The 15,728-nt window shown below is 43.1% G+C and overlaps 1 protein-coding gene across 1 annotated transcript; it reads left to right on the top strand.

Moving 5' to 3' along the window:
• Window positions 1-863: 863 nt before the first annotated feature.
• Window positions 864-15,499, top strand: LOC311044654 (phosphoglucomutase-1-like). Its single transcript, XM_084056363.1, has 11 exons — window positions 864-1,195; window positions 2,415-2,577; window positions 3,144-3,290; window positions 3,839-3,961; window positions 8,536-8,726; window positions 9,354-9,508; window positions 10,607-10,722; window positions 11,078-11,213; window positions 12,226-12,409; window positions 12,759-12,887; window positions 15,228-15,499. Exons 1-11 carry the CDS (start codon window positions 932-934, stop codon window positions 15,315-15,317), a joined length of 1,698 nt encoding a protein of 565 aa, XP_083912489.1. The 5' UTR covers window positions 864-931; the 3' UTR covers window positions 15,318-15,499.
• Window positions 15,500-15,728: the final 229 nt, after the last annotated feature.

Genomic DNA, 15,728 nt, shown 5'->3' on the forward strand with positions numbered 1-15,728 from the left:
TTTTTTAAAGAAGCCAAAAAAAAAAGCACTGGGCAGCTCTTAAATGTAAATGTGTGTGAAAGAGCATTCATGTTCAGAGAAGCTACCCTGGATAAATAAAGCTTAAAAAGAAAGTCTATCTGGTATGGAGGGGTGGGGTGGGGGGGCATTCTGCGCTTGAGTCATAACAGCACAGCTGCAACCACACACGCACGCACGCACAAAGAATACTACCATAGCACTTCAATAGGCCAGCTTTTACCCGGAAACACATGCACACACACATGTTGGATGCATGCCCCCCCCCCCCGTCCCCGTCCCCGTCCCCGTCCCCGTCCCCGTCCCCCCGTCCCCCACACACACACACACGCAGATAGATTGCTACCTCAATTGGCATACTTCCACCCAGAAACATGCACACACACATACTAGATGCATGCATGCCTGTATGCACACTCAGGCCTGCAGCCAGTGACAGTGATCTTCCTGCACATGTGGAGCGTCTTCAGTTACTGTCCGCTGCCTGTGCGCTCTGCACACACACACACACACACACACACACACACACACACACACACACACACACACACACACACACACACACACACACACACACATTAGCACACAGTCAAATGCCTCAGTGTTAAATTATCTCTGTGTGAAAAGGGACCCAAATGGACCCATGAAAAGGTCCATTTATGTCCCTGCCCTGCTTCACACATTTTTCTACCCTCACTTTCTGAGTTAAATTACCACCAAGGATTTTACTGTGCACCAAAGGTTATTTTGGGCTTCATAACTGCCCCTCTGCGTAGTGGGAGGAGCGAGATGTTTCCCTCTCGTTCCCTTCACGGCAATTTAGTCATTCTCCCTCTCAACTGAGAGGGACTGGCCGCTCTCTCTCTCTTTCTCTCTCTGTCTGTCATTTCAAAGCCTCCATTTGGGTGAAACGATGATGGACGACAGCCCCCTCCAGGTGCTGACGGTCCCCACGGCCCCCTATCCGGACCAGAGGCCCAGCACCGCCAGCGGCCTGCGGAGGAGGGTCTACGTCTTCCAGTCCAGGAGGAACTACCTGCACAACTTCATCCAGAGTGTCTTCTCCTCCATCGACCTGCGCGACCGCCAGGGCTCCACCGTGGTGGTGGGGGGCGACGGGCGCTTCTTCAACCGAACCGCCATCGAGGTCATCGTGCAGATGGCAGCTGCCAACGGGGTCAGTGTCACCAACCATGTCACCACGCCCTGTGTGTTGCATTTGCTTGCCCCTGTGTGCCTCTGTGAGTGTTTGTGGGGGTGTGCTTGTGCATACCGTCTCTGCACGTGCAGGTGTTTATGTGGTCTTGCATGTGTCATTGTGTAAATGTTTTGCTTGTGTGTTTGTCGGCCTGCGCGCGCGCGCGCGCGTGTGTGTGTGTGTGTGTGTGTGTGTGTGTGTGTGTGGTTCAGTAGCATGCAGTGTCAGTGTCACCTGCCCCTGTCATCTGTTGTAGGTGTTTCCCATGTGTTGTGGTGGGTCTTCCTCGGGGCATGTAAACACACACTATTAATAAAGCGTGTCTAATTACATGCCAAAGGTCCATTCTGCTAACATAAAACCAAACAAGTTTATCAGTGGTTCCTAACCAAGGGTGGCCCACTGTAGTTAAACGCTTACATTTCGGAAATTAAAAATGTTATTTGTGTGTTACGTGGTTCAGTTATCTTGTTATCTTGTTATCTTGCAACTCTTCTCTTGCAAAGATTACAGGAAATGGGTTGAAATTAAAATATTATTATTGTTCCGGTGTCACAGTTTACCCATTCTGCTGCTGTTTGACGCGTAGTACAGTACATCATGGGGTCACAGGCTTTCAATGATGGTCCCTGGTTCACCCCCCTGGCGAGCAAGACAATTAACCCTTACCTGTTCCTCCTGCACTGTATTAGAAGTTGTGTTACTGTGTTAAAGACATATATTCCCCAAAGGTTGAAAGTGGTTAAGTCTGTCTATGAGTTTTATAAATATTTATCCAATGAAAATGTATGACAATAGCTTGCTACTAAATAATAACTATACATTGGAGCACATGGTTCTTTTTCTGTTTCTTGAAAAGTAACATGCAAGGTTTACAACCGACATCGACAATAAAGGAAAACGGCAATGAAAAGCAATACGATGGTATCACAACACTGTGATAACTGCGAAGACAGACAACCACTGCTCTAGATGGCTCCGGGCTCCTCCTGCTTGGCCGCTCTGTCTTGAAATAGAAGTGTATGAAACTTGTGTAGTTGTTGTCCCACTGCCAATGCCATTAATGTGTTCCCTGAGGTGCCCGGGGCTTAATTTAGAGAGCTTAGAGATGCTTTCGCTGATGGGGGGTATATTTAGAGGGATTTAAAGTAAGTTACACATGATGGCATCTGCACTTAACGCCGTGTGCCGTTTTCAGGTGGGCCGACTGATCATCGGCCACCAGGGGATCATGTCCACGCCGGCCATTTCCTGTGTCATTAGGAAGTACAAAGCCATCGGAGGCATCGTCCTCACCGCCAGCCACAATCCCGGCGGTCCCGAGGGAGACTTTGGCATCAAGTTCAACACCGCCAACGGAGGTAAATGTAACCGGAGAGGAGGAAGCAAGCAGTGGCAAGTTTGGCAACTGCCAAGTGCAAAATAGTGTTACGAGAGAAGACTAGACATTTCACAAGGCGCGGGGAGCTGTGCACGGCCTTATCCAGACATGACACATGCACACTACTGAAATACCATGTGTCAAATCTACACTAACTTTTTACTGTTATGTGACCGGTGCTAACTGTTATCCTCACAACGTTCCCCTTACACAAAGAATAACAAGCATATGAGTATTTTTGTTTTATTACTGTATATGTGCATTAAACCCATAAAGAATGTCAGCTCATATTGACCAGGCCACTACCTTTAATGACTTGCCTGGTTAAATAAAGATTAAAACAAAAGTTGTCATACAGTCCTATAATCAGTATACTGTGGCATTAGTGTCCCTAGAACAATACCTTTACACACGCACAAGCATGTCATATTTATAAGCTGTATAACTAATCAGTCATACACTACAATATGTTAATACCTCAATAACATCAATCCTTGTGTCAATCCTTGTGTATCCTTGTGTTCTGCTGTGTGTTGCTGGATCTAGGACCAGCCCAGGAGGCCTTCACAAACAAGATCTTCCAGATCAGCAGAAGCATCGAGGAGTTTGCCATCTGCCCGGGGCTCAGAGTGGATCTGTCAACACTGGGCAAACAGATGTTTGACCTGGAGAACAAGTTCAAACCTTTCACTGGTGAATGGCTACCGCACACACCCATCAGTAATAATGATAATAATAATAATTGTATTTATATAGCACCTTTCTAAACAGAAGTCACAAAGTGCTGCACAGAGAAGTTACACGTTAAAACAAGAGCAAGGAAAACAAAACACACATTTTAAAGGATGCAAAATAGAGAATTAACAACTTAGAGATCTAATGGATAAAACTGATATACAGAAATTCAACAAGAAAAGAGGGGGATTGGGCTGTATAGGAAAAGAAACGGGATGTTATATAACATCCCTTTAAAAAGCATTCTTTACAAGAATGCTTTTCTGAACATATATGTTTTTAGAAGTGATTTAAAGGATATGATAGTATACGCTTGTTGAATACAGAATCAACACATTCTCGCACATAGGCATCAGTTATTGAGTGAGAACAGGTTGCGAATACACTTGGGTAGGGCATTCCAGATTGTTGGAGCTCGTAATAACCTAAAAACACTCACACAAGAGCCTATACGACGTACTGTACAGTACATGTAAATCCTTCTTTGTGTTTGTGCTCATTCCAAGTGGAGATGGTGGACTCTGTGGAATCCTATGCCAATCTGATGAGAAACATATTTGACTTTGCTGCCCTGAAGGAGCTGTTGTCCGGCCAGAACTACAAGATACGACTAGACGCCATGCATGGAGGTGAGAGTATTAAACATTTTCCTAAATATTTTCGATATTTTTCAAAAATTGCAGATGTACAATCTCGAAGCGCGACACAAAGTGACGTGCTGTGAGCTTGTAGATCTGCTATTTTTGAATAGCCAACACATACTGTAAATGGATAAAGTGGTTTAAAATGGTTGTGATGCTATATTAACCACTTTTGCTGGGGACCCCCTGGAACCCCCCCAACTGAGTCTTAAGGGGCTGAGTCTTAGGTGGCTGCCCACACCAAGCACCATAACTATAACTATAAATGTATGGCTTTAAAAAAGTCGATCTAGCTCAGGTGGATGGCAGAGCCCACACAGCACAACTATAACGCTGACAGTGGTGATTTATTGTTATAGTTATATTGTGCTTGGTGCGGACAGCCCTTTACTTCATGTACTCAGTGCATCTTGCCAAGAAAATCCCTGAACAGAAGTGCTTATCTCATACAGAGATTCTTTGGCGTGGTCTGAAAGAGGTAGCTATCTATAAGAGGGTGTGTCTGTCTGTGTGTCTGTCCGGAGCTAATCTCGCAAACAGCTGGACCACTCAGCACCAGATTACATGTGCACACTGTCACTAGACTAACGTAGAATCATGCACATTTTTGATATTTTGGGGCTTTTCTGCCTTTATTGATAGTCTAAGTGGGGATGGACAGGAAACAGGGAGAGAGAGATGGGGAGAGACATGCAGCAAAGATCGTCGGGAACAGGACTCGAACCCGCGATGCGCTGGTCAGGCTGCATTAAAGGCTAAGTGCCCAGACCGCTAGGCCAGCTGTCCGGGTTTAACATTATGTTCTAAACTTTTTCAATGGGCCTCTGATTGTCCAAATGTGCACGGATGACGTGTGGATGTCTCTTTCAGAGCCAAGCCGTCTAAACGGAAGTGAACGGCGGTCGAATCGGCCTGAAACCTTGCCCAATATGGAGTCATATGTCATGGAAACGTCATAGATGTCTGTTGTCATAGATGGGCTGCATGAAATCCCAAAGCCACATGAAACCACCAAGTTATAGGTCTTGTTTTTCTGCTTGTAGCCCCTGATAAACAACTGCATATTCACAACACTTTGACATGGGGACACGGCAAATTGTATGCAATCGAGGCCATTCCAATTCCTTTCAGAAGGCCAGACGTCACATTGGGTCATCTGGCGTGGGTGTTCACGATGCTAACATTCGTCACTTGTTTGCGGGGAATCTTTGCTAAGTCAAAGGCGAAGGTCAAGTCAGGGTGAAAACACGTTGTGTTTACCCAGTGGAAAAGTGCTAATCCATGCCACTCAAGCTCAATACGCAACGTTCACTGCAACGATAAAGAGGAGAAGATTGTGATATAGAAACCTAATAAGGTTTTCAGCTGTTGTAGTCCCGAGTGTTTGTTACAGTATATGACCCAAGTCTTTGAGACCAGTGGAGAATGTGGTAATAGAAGCCGTTGCAGGGAGTGATGAGGTTTCTGAATTCAAACTGTTCCCAGGGCCTTTAGTGTATCTCCTAGTGTGATAACACTGAAACCAGAAGCGAGATGCCATAACACGCACGCACGCACGCACGTAGACACACACACACACACACACACACACACACACACACACACACACACACACACACACACACACACACACACACACACACACACACACATGATATCCCCCTCCTGTGAAAAGTCGAGTCTTGACATGTATAGATGTTGGCATGTTCCTTATTCTAACAAGACACCAAACATTCATATCCCATGTCCCAGTATCGCTCTCTCTCTCTCTCTCTCTCTCTCTCTCTCTCTCTCTCTCTCTCTCTCTCTCTCTCTCTCTCTCTCTCTCTCTCTCTCTCTCTCTCTCTCTCTCTCTCTCTCTCATGGGGTTAGGTGATTAGCAGGCCAACAATGCCACACCAGTATGTTTTGGCTCTTGTAATATTTTGACTTTGCATGCCGTCAATCAAGTTATTTCTGGTAACGTTATCATGTCTCTTGGTCGTGATGTGATCACATTTTTCTTGACCTCTTTCAAAAAGTAGAACATGCTCATCCGATCTAGTAAACAGGTGCAGGACAGACAAGACAACTCAAGGTAAAATAAGACAGAGTCGAGTAAGGGCGCTGTCTCCCTGTCCAATCTTTGGCTGTAGTTAGTTAGATAAGTAACCAGGTGTTTCAGTTTGAGAATGAGAATGTGTTTCAGAAATGAAGCATAGTGTTAGTTCATGCAGGACACGGAAGTCGTGCACGCCAAAGCTGTAACCAGCAGTCAGTCAGCTGATGTGAACATCAGCTTTCTATTCCCCATTCACAGCCCAGCTGGTCATTACATCACACACTCATTATCCAATCACAACTCACGCTTGAGCAAAGAGGTTCCTATAAATACAGCTTCATATTCTCTAGGTCTTTCTTTGTTGCTGAACCAATGCATTTTGCTAGCTCCTCCTCCACCCCAGCCTCCACCTTTTGATTAGAGTCTGGCATAGGCTCAAATACTTGTGATTATCATGTATATCTGCTTTGTTTAGAGTCTGGCTTAGGCAAATACTTGTGGTTATCATGTATTCTGCTGTTTAAAATCTTGCTAGGCTCAAATACTTGTGTTTATCATGTATATCTGCTAATTCTAACTAATATGTCAATGTATTGCTTATTGTTGACATTGTATCCCTATGGGGGATTTGCTTAAGCATTCTCTGAATATATGCTTAGCAGGCTGCTTCGACAAAATTCAGTGAATATTCTCCCAAGAGCGGAGCTTTAACGCCAAGCTTAACTGTATTCCATTTGTGGCAATAAATGGTTCTTTATCTACTAAGACGAGAGTGTTTCTGATTGAACTAATACTGTGTGTAGTTTGAGAAAAAGCAGCTCTCTCTTACTGTATATAAACATGAATACAGAACCATTCATATAGTATTTTAGCTGAGTAGGATTTCCGCTTTTAAATAGCATAAACTTATTCTAAACGTATCCTATTCAATCAGCTGTTGCCCAGCTGTTGTTAGACAACCAACTAGCAATTCTAGCACAATCCCTCCAGGATATGGGCTATAAACAGCTGACGGGGCCGCCCCTGCGTGGTGCAACACACCTTACGGTATGTCCTGATAAGATATGGATATATATATATAGATATGGATTTTTTTTCTTGTTTTGATATTCTTACGTTACATGGATGTGTCTTATTATTGACATTTGAGACGTCAGCGCTCTGTTGAATCTGCCATTCACGTGAATATTACGCGACGATAAAACCTGTATTAATGAGGCATTAATGAGGCTGTATTAATGAGGCATCAACTATATGAATAAGCAGCTCAGTGGTCTTGTAGTTAAAGTGTCCGCCCTGAGACAGAGAGGTCAGGGTACCCAATGCTTCCCTGTTTGGCACTCAGCATCAAGGGTTGGATTGGGGATAGGTCCCTGCGACATACTAGCGTCATGTCCAGGGGATGTACTTGTACATCAAGCTGCCTCACACTGTGGAAACAGGAGATTGGCTCCTGATATATGGCCCACATTGGTTCTGGATGGAACAGTTGGGTCCCAAGGCTTCTTACTCACAGTAACCATAACAGTTGATGAATTATTTTGATGCAAAATATTTGCATATTGTGTATTTTCCTCACGCTTTATTCATCGCAACCCCAATGTGTTAAGGCCTTAAAGCGTGAGACAAATCTCCACAGCGAAGTCCCACCCAGACAACTTTAAACCCTGATACGAGGGGCTGGATAATCAATACAGTTTTGTGAGAAATCCCTGCATTGACAACCTGGCAGCTTGTGAGCATGTTGACTAGTGTGGTGACGGTCTGTTTCCTTTAGACAAATGGAAAGAGCCATCTTTATACATATTTCACCAAAAGTACTTCACAAGAACAAAGTCGTTAAGAGAGAGACTTAGGAGATTCACTGAAAGAACAACAACTTCAACTACGACCCAACTTTCGTGCTCCTCTCTACCAGCCACACACGTAGCGGCATGAGCTGTGATTGTTCGACTTTGGAGGGACACAAATTCATACATAATATACATACTGTACGTATACATACATGCGTACATACTTACATGTATACGTACATAGGTACTGTACGTACGTACATACATACATACATACATACATTCATTCATTCATTCATTCATTCATTCATTCATTCATACATTCATACATACATACATACATACATACATACATACATACATACATACATACATACATACATACATACATAGCCTACATACATACAGTACCGTACATATATACAATTTAGGCATTTAGCATATACAGTATGCTGTGTATAGACAAACCCTGTTCTATAAAAAAAGAGTCTGCACACTTAAAACTTAAAGGTGTGTACGACATAGGGCAGGCTCTGATGCCTGACAGCGAGTCCCCAGTTCAATTAACGTCCCGGGAGACCGTTGCTGCATTTCACTCCCCGACTCTCTCTCCCTATTTCCTGTCTCTGCAGAGTATCAGTAAAGTCAAGAATAGCCCCAAAACTAAACAAAAAAAGGTCCTTTTCAAGGAAAGGTCTTGATGAAGATCGCTGTCTTTTGTTCCCCAGTGTTGGGACCCTATGTGAGAAGGATCATTTGCGAGGAGCTGGGCTCCCCTGCTAACTCTGCCGTCAACTGTGTCCCCATGGAGGACTTTGGGGGCCTCCACCCGGACCCCAACCTCACCTACGCTGCAGACCTGGTTGAAGCCATGAGGGAGGGACCATACGAATTTGGTGCAGCGTTTGATGGTGACGGGGTATGTGCAGAAGCTCTATTTATCGAAAATCTAAAAGGCACAAAACATTTCAAAACAGTGTTATATTTGTAAGCTTAAAGCTGCAGTCCATATAACTGTCACGTCCTACCTGGGATTCGAACCGGGGGCCCCACATGAGTGATAAAATATTTTCTGTTGAGCTAAAATGTAGAGCACATTTGGGAAAACAAGATAATTCCATTTGATTTTCATGTAATACCTCTTGTCAACCAGTAGTGGTCCTACCTGACTATTGGATCTAAATGTCTCAATAGAAGAACAGGCAGACCAAATACTGCAAACCACCAAAGTTTTGTTAGTTATACAGAATAGATTGATTAAGAAATATATACAGTATATGTGGTGGTGGTGGAGTCTCCCATCGATCCGACGGATGAGTAGACAGGCAGTTATTTCCTCATAGCGTGGCTCATGTGGGAGCGTAGCCCTAAATTACCCACTAAATTACCCTAGACTAAACTGAAAAGAGAACCCGCACTAAACTAAACATTTCCCTATAACTGTCTGGATACAATGGAGACTTACAGTATATCCTATTTAAAAGGTCAAAGGTCACGAACTGGAGTTGAACCGGGCCTTCTAATCGCTGTCTGCCTGGCTTTCTAGGACCGTAACATGATCCTGGGGAAGCATGGCTTCTTCGTCACCCCATCTGACTCGGTGGCTGTGATCGCTGCCAATATCTTCTGCATCCCTTACTTCCAGCAGACGGGGGTGAGAGGTTTCGCTCGCAGCATGCCCACCAGCGCAGCCTTAGACAAGTAAGGCCTCGGCCTGTCATCTCACCTTATTATCAAAGCCCCAAGGAGTGCTGTTATTTATTCATTTCTTTACATTTTCTTATTTTTTCCTTTTACATCTATGTTATATTATCAATCAATCTAAAGGCCGTTTCAGACAGGAAGCGAGTGACACACCTTAGTAATTCATTTTCAATGAGAGACGTGCAATTATATGGGACGCACGGAGAAGTTGAGGGGTGGAGAGGCAAGTGGGCGCGGTCCCGTGAAATTCTCGCGCTCGTGCTTGTTTCATGCACACGCCCGTGGGTAGCAAGAGCTGAATTGTGGTCAGCTTTTTTTCCCCCGCTACGTGCAGGAGGACAGAACAACAATGATTGTGGTGCGGTCCCCGCTGATCCAAGCGAGAACGCCCGCGTCACTCGCTCCCCTTCTGAAACGTGTTAGTGTTCTGGCAATTATTTAGGGGCCCACTTGCAATATCCTCATGGTCCACCAGTGGGCCCCGGCCCACAGTTTGGGAATTGCTGCTATAGACCTTTTTCATGGCAGCCATATACAGGTGTTACCAGTGATACTCGTTAACTACTTAATGGACACTGACATGTCCAAGGTGGGAAATGGTTATTAGGCTCTGTTCCACTGCGGCCGTACATCAGTGCCGCCGCCTTATTAACCAGGTCAGCTTGCCATAATACCAAAGCAAGAAATATGCCTGAGTTGTATAAGTACCTGACTGAGACTAAAACCTTTTTCTGTTTTATAACATTACTGTTAGTACTGTAGCCTATATCTATGATCCAACCTGAAACTGCACAATAGCAGCATCCTGACTCTTTTGACCTGAATGGAATGGAGTCATAATTTGTATCATTGTGATCACCTGTAAAGGAAGTAACATTACACAAGTATATGGTCTGTTGTGAAAAGGCCTATTGGGTGAAATCTACATGGACTTTAGAGATGTTACGTAGTCAAAGATATATATGGATTGACTGCATGATAAGGTTGTCCATTTCCATTTGAAGATGTTACCATATCAGGCGACATTGTTTTATTGTTGTTAGTGTTGATATTTTGAGCTCTTCTTTGAATGCTGTTTCTGTGTATTTCTTGTAGAGTAGCCAAGGCATCAAAAATAGAGCTATATGAAACTCCCACTGGCTGGAAGTTCTTTGGGAGCCTAATGGACGCTGGCCGACTGTCCTTGTGTGGAGAGGAGAGTTTCGGCACAGGTAGCTCTTCAGTGAGTGAAGCGGACTACAGAAATCACTTTTAAATCGTAAATCATTTTAAAACTTGAAATCTCTTACTTTAACCAAGAGAGTCAAATCTCTTGGCTTTACCTAAGTTTAAAACATATGTTAAAACGTAAGTTAAAAGTTAAAACCACAAGAAATTCTGCTGCAGTTTTTTAATAGAGGACTTGAGGGTTCCCAGACAATTCTGCCTTCTCTTGTCTTGAATTCCCCAATAAGTCTTGCACTGATTACGGGTGATGTTAAGTTGAATCAATGATTTGTTTGGAGAGTTTACAGTGAACTTGATTACAAATCTGCCCCTACAGTATACTGTATACCACCCTGACAGGTGGAGACCATATTCGTGAGAAGGATGGGCTTTGGGCCGTGCTGGCATGGCTATCCATCCTGGCAACTAGACGGCGGAGTGTGGAGGATATTATGAGGGACCACTGGCTGAAGTATGGCAGAAATTACTACACCAGGTATTTAAAAGCATCACACAAAGACAGGCCTGTTAAGCCTCAGTTATACTTGGTTGTGCACAGGTGTCGTGCACTGAAAATAGCACATCTAGAAAATCTAAAATGGAATCCATTCAATATAGACATACTATAAGAAGCTGCAGCAAGGAAAAAGAAAAAGGACGGCCGAATTGCATCCACAGACCACAGATAGTCCCAGACAAGTCCCATTTGTTTAAAAAGACAAATAAAAGACCTCATAGGGTGGTAAAAAAAAACTCCACAATGAGGGAAGCACATTAACTCGCTGTGTGTGTGTAAGGGTGCTGGGAGTTCAATAAGATTACATGTGTGGCTCTGACTTGGTAGGCTTCATGTATCAAAGACACATTTACACCAGTACTTTATAGCACACATTCATAATTCTTCTTGTGTGTGTGTGTGTGTGTGTGTGTGTGTGTGTGTGTGTGTGTGTGTGTGTGTGTGTGTGTGTGTGCCAGTCTTAGACGAAACATTTGGTCCTTATACACATATTAACACAGAATTTGATAGATATGTCAAGACAATGCCTTTTTATTGGTATAGCAGAATCCATAAAAGAAAAAGAAAAGAAAAGCACTCAAAGGCATAAAAGATAAGGATTTAACTGACATCTAGTGGCCAAACTGTGCTGTTGCACATTGTTAAAACTATTGCACTGCCTTGCCTGTCAGTATAGTATTGGCACTGGGGCCTATTCACAAGTTTACTTGGAGATAAAAACCATTGTGAAAAATAATATTAGTTTTCTTGGTAAGTTGAATTTGAGTAAATGACATAAGGGAATGTGAATACTAGTTCAATCTAGTCTGAAAATAACAATACTCTGATTCTGAAATTGTATTTCCCCCAAACACAGAGTGGTAATTAAACCAAAAACTCTAATGATAAAATAATAAAAGACACATCGGATGGCATGGAAGTGACCAGTCCAGCACAAGTTTTCAATGTTAATGCTGTTGTGATTTTTGTCATTGTCATCGCCCCAACCCAGATATGACTACGAGGATGTAGACCTGGACGCAGCCTTCGAGATGATGGAATACTTGGAAAACACGATAGTGGACAAGTCCTTTGCAGGACAGAGGTTTGCCGTGGGGGACAAAATCTACCAGGTGGAGAAAGCAGACAATTTTGAATACACCGACCCAGTGGACAGCACCATCACAAGGAACCAGGTACAGGATGGACCGACTGACAGACAGACAAACAGACAGACAGACAGACAGACAGACACGAGGTTGTAGATCTACTGTTTGTGGTGAACGTTCCCCCAAGAATAGGACTGCTGGGGTTCAAGTGGTTAACAAAGGGGCTTCTGATTTCAACTGTACATGTTTGGCTAGCAACTAGCCTGGCAATGCCAGGCTAGTTGTTTTGTGCATTGCTTGACAGTCTTATATATTGCACACTGAGGGAGGAGCTTGCTCCGAAACGCACAGGCCAATACAATGATAAAAAAGAGAACAAGTAGGGTATTGTTTTATGTTTTCATTGTTTATGTTTTTTTTTTTCATTTTATTGTAGGGCCTTAGGATAATCTTCACAGATGGATCTCGGATCATCTACAGACTCAGTGGGACAGGAAGCGTCGGGGCAACTGTTCGGATCTACATTGACAGCTACGAGAAGGCGGACGTCTCCCAAGACACACAGGTAAAGTGTCTAACTCAAGACACACAGGTAAAGTGTCTAACTCAAGACACACAGGTAAAGTGTCTAACTCAAGACACACAGGTAAAGTGTCTTAACTCAAGACACACAGGTAAAGTGTCTTAACTCAAGACACACAGGTAAAGTGTCTTAACTCAAGACACACAGGTAAAGTGTCTTAACTCAAGACACACAGGTAAAGTGTCTAACTCAAGACACACAGGTAAAGTGTCTAACTCAAGACACACAGGTAAAGTGTCTAACTCAAGACACACAGGTAAAGTGTCTAACTCAAGACACACAGGTAAAGTGTCTAACTCAAGACACACAGGTAAAGTGTCTAACTCAAGACACACAGGTAAAGTGTCTAACTCAAGACACACAGGTAAAGTGTCTAACTCAAGACACACAGGTAAAGTGTCTTAACTCAAGACACACAGGTAAAGTGTCTAACTCAAGACACACAGGTAAAGTGTCTAACTCAAGACACACAGGTAAAGTGTCTTAACTCAAGACACACAGGTAAAGTGTCTAACTCAAGACACACAGGTAAAGTGTCTAACTCAAGACACACAGGTAAAGTGTCTAACTCAAGACACACAGGTAAAGTGTCTTAACTCAAGACACACAGGTAAAGTGTCTTAACTCAAGACACACAGGTAAAGTGTCTTAACTCAAGACACACAGGTAAAGTGTCTTAACTCAAGACACACAGGTAAAGTGTCTAACTCAAGACACACAGGTAAAGTGTCTTAACTCAAGACACACAGGTAAAGTGTCTTAACTCAAGACACACAGGTAAAGTGTCTTAACTCAAGACACACAGGTAAAGTGTCTTAACTCAAGACACACAGGTAAAGTGTCTTAACTCAAGACACACAGGTAAAGTGTCTTAACTCAAGACACACAGGTAAAGTATCTAACTCAAGACACACAGGTAAAGTGTCTTAACTTAAGACACACAGGTAAAGTGTCTTAACTCAAGACACACAGGTAAAGTGTCTTAACTTAAGACACACAGGTAAAGTGTCTTAACTCAAGACACACAGGTAAAGTGTCTTAACTCAAGACACACAGGTAAAGTGTCTAACTCAAGACACACAGGTAAAGTGTCTAACTCAAGACACACAGGTAAAGTGTCTAACTCAAGACACACAGGTAAAGTGTCTAACTCAAGACACACAGGTAAAGTGTCTAACTCAAGACACACAGGTAAAGTGTCTAACTCAAGACACACAGGTAAAGTGTCTTAACTCAAGACACACAGGTAAAGTGTCTTAACTCAAGACACACAGGTAAAGTGTCTTAACTCAAGACACACAGGTAAAGTGTCTAACTCAGTGGTTCTCAAACTTTTTAATTTCAAGGAGTTTGGTATGCATTAGGCCACAGAATACCCATAACTCTGAGAGTGTACAAATGGAACCAAATGGACCCATAATGATCCATTTGGTTCCATTTTAGGGTCCATTTGTACACTCTTTTGAAAATAGCAGATCTATAAGATGAAAACGCATCGCATCTCACCGCGTCGTCAACTTATAGATCAGTTATTTTTAATAGCCGAATAGCCAACATATTTGAATAGCATAAGTATAAAATAGGACCTAGTTAATTTATGTTTTGTAAAAAATATCTAAATATGCAAATTAACTAGTAACTAAACCTGTTAAATAATAAAGTACAGTAAGTATAGGAGAAGAAGTATAGTAAGTAAAGTAAAAGTACCTCACATATGTAGAGTACAGTACTTAACACATTGACTGCCAATCGCGTAGATCTACGCAAACCGATTCAAAGCCGCAACGTGCCAGTCGCGTAGATCTACGCGACTCGCAAATCCCATGTTAAATCGAACAAGTGCACTTTCCGGATTTTTTTCGAGCCCTTCCGGTTCCGGGGGCCGACCGGAAACGAAATAAAACTGGTTCCGTTTTTTTGTCCCGCCTCCGTTTCCTGTCTAGGAATCAACTTTGCAAGCGGTTATCTCAGCTGTGGTTTTCCTCACCGCATCCACCAGTCTAACGTTATCGTCTGTAACTTCAAAATGGAGGATCGGTTCGCATCGCAGTTTTCACTGTTTGTTTTTCACTGTTTGTTTTTCACGGATCCCGTGTTTGTGTCGAACCAAATGAACGCGGATTTTAAACGGATTTAGCGGGGGCTATGGCGACATGAAAAAACCAAAAAAGAAACAAAAAGAGCTTGGGACTGGTGAGTACATTATGAGATTAACCTCTGGCGTTCAATGTGTTAAGTAAATGTACTTAATGACTTCTCACTACTGCCTGGCCCCACCGCTGTGAATGTCTAACTACAGTGGTGTGTCTGTGTTTGGAACAGGTGATGCTGGCACCCCTGGCGACCATCGCTCTGAAGATCTCTCAGCTTCACGACAGGACGGGTCGAACAGGACCCTCAGTCATCACATGAGCTTTTATTTTTACCTACATTTCACTCCAACATCCCAACTCTTATGTCCATTTCTCCCTCATACCTTTGAAAAGGCACAACGGTATTCAAATCCACAACCTGTGGTTTGCAGTGCAGGACAATGTAGACAACCCCATTCACTGTACCACTGTACCACAATAAACATCTGCTTATTTTGTTGAGGTCTGGTTCATGAGTTGTTGTTTTGTGTTTTGTTTGTCATATTAGGCAACAGGTACACCTAAACTGTATACTGTATCTTTGCAGGTCATAGCAGTGACTTGATAGTATTATGGAGAGACTGAAAATAGGGCTGCAGCTGTCAATTCTTTTATTAGCTATTATTCTACCGATTACTTTCAATCAAATAATCGAGAAACTCAAGCTCACAACGTTCTTTTTTATAGACCT

Source organism: Gymnoscopelus microlampas (genome assembly GCF_963454915.1).
Source record: "Gymnoscopelus microlampas genome assembly, chromosome: 5".
NCBI lineage: Eukaryota > Metazoa > Chordata > Actinopteri > Myctophiformes > Myctophidae > Gymnoscopelus > Gymnoscopelus microlampas.

Coding starts and splice junctions, on each gene's coding strand:
- LOC311044654 (XM_084056363.1), top strand. CDS start 932: ATGATGGACGACAGCCCCCTCCAGGTGCTGACGGTCCCCACGGCCCCC. Junction 8,727..9,353: donor CAGCGTTTGATGGTGACGGG/GTATGTGCAGAA, acceptor CTGGCTTTCTAG/GACCGTAACATGATCCTGGG. Junction 9,509..10,606: donor ACCAGCGCAGCCTTAGACAA/GTAAGGCCTCGG, acceptor TATTTCTTGTAG/AGTAGCCAAGGCATCAAAAA.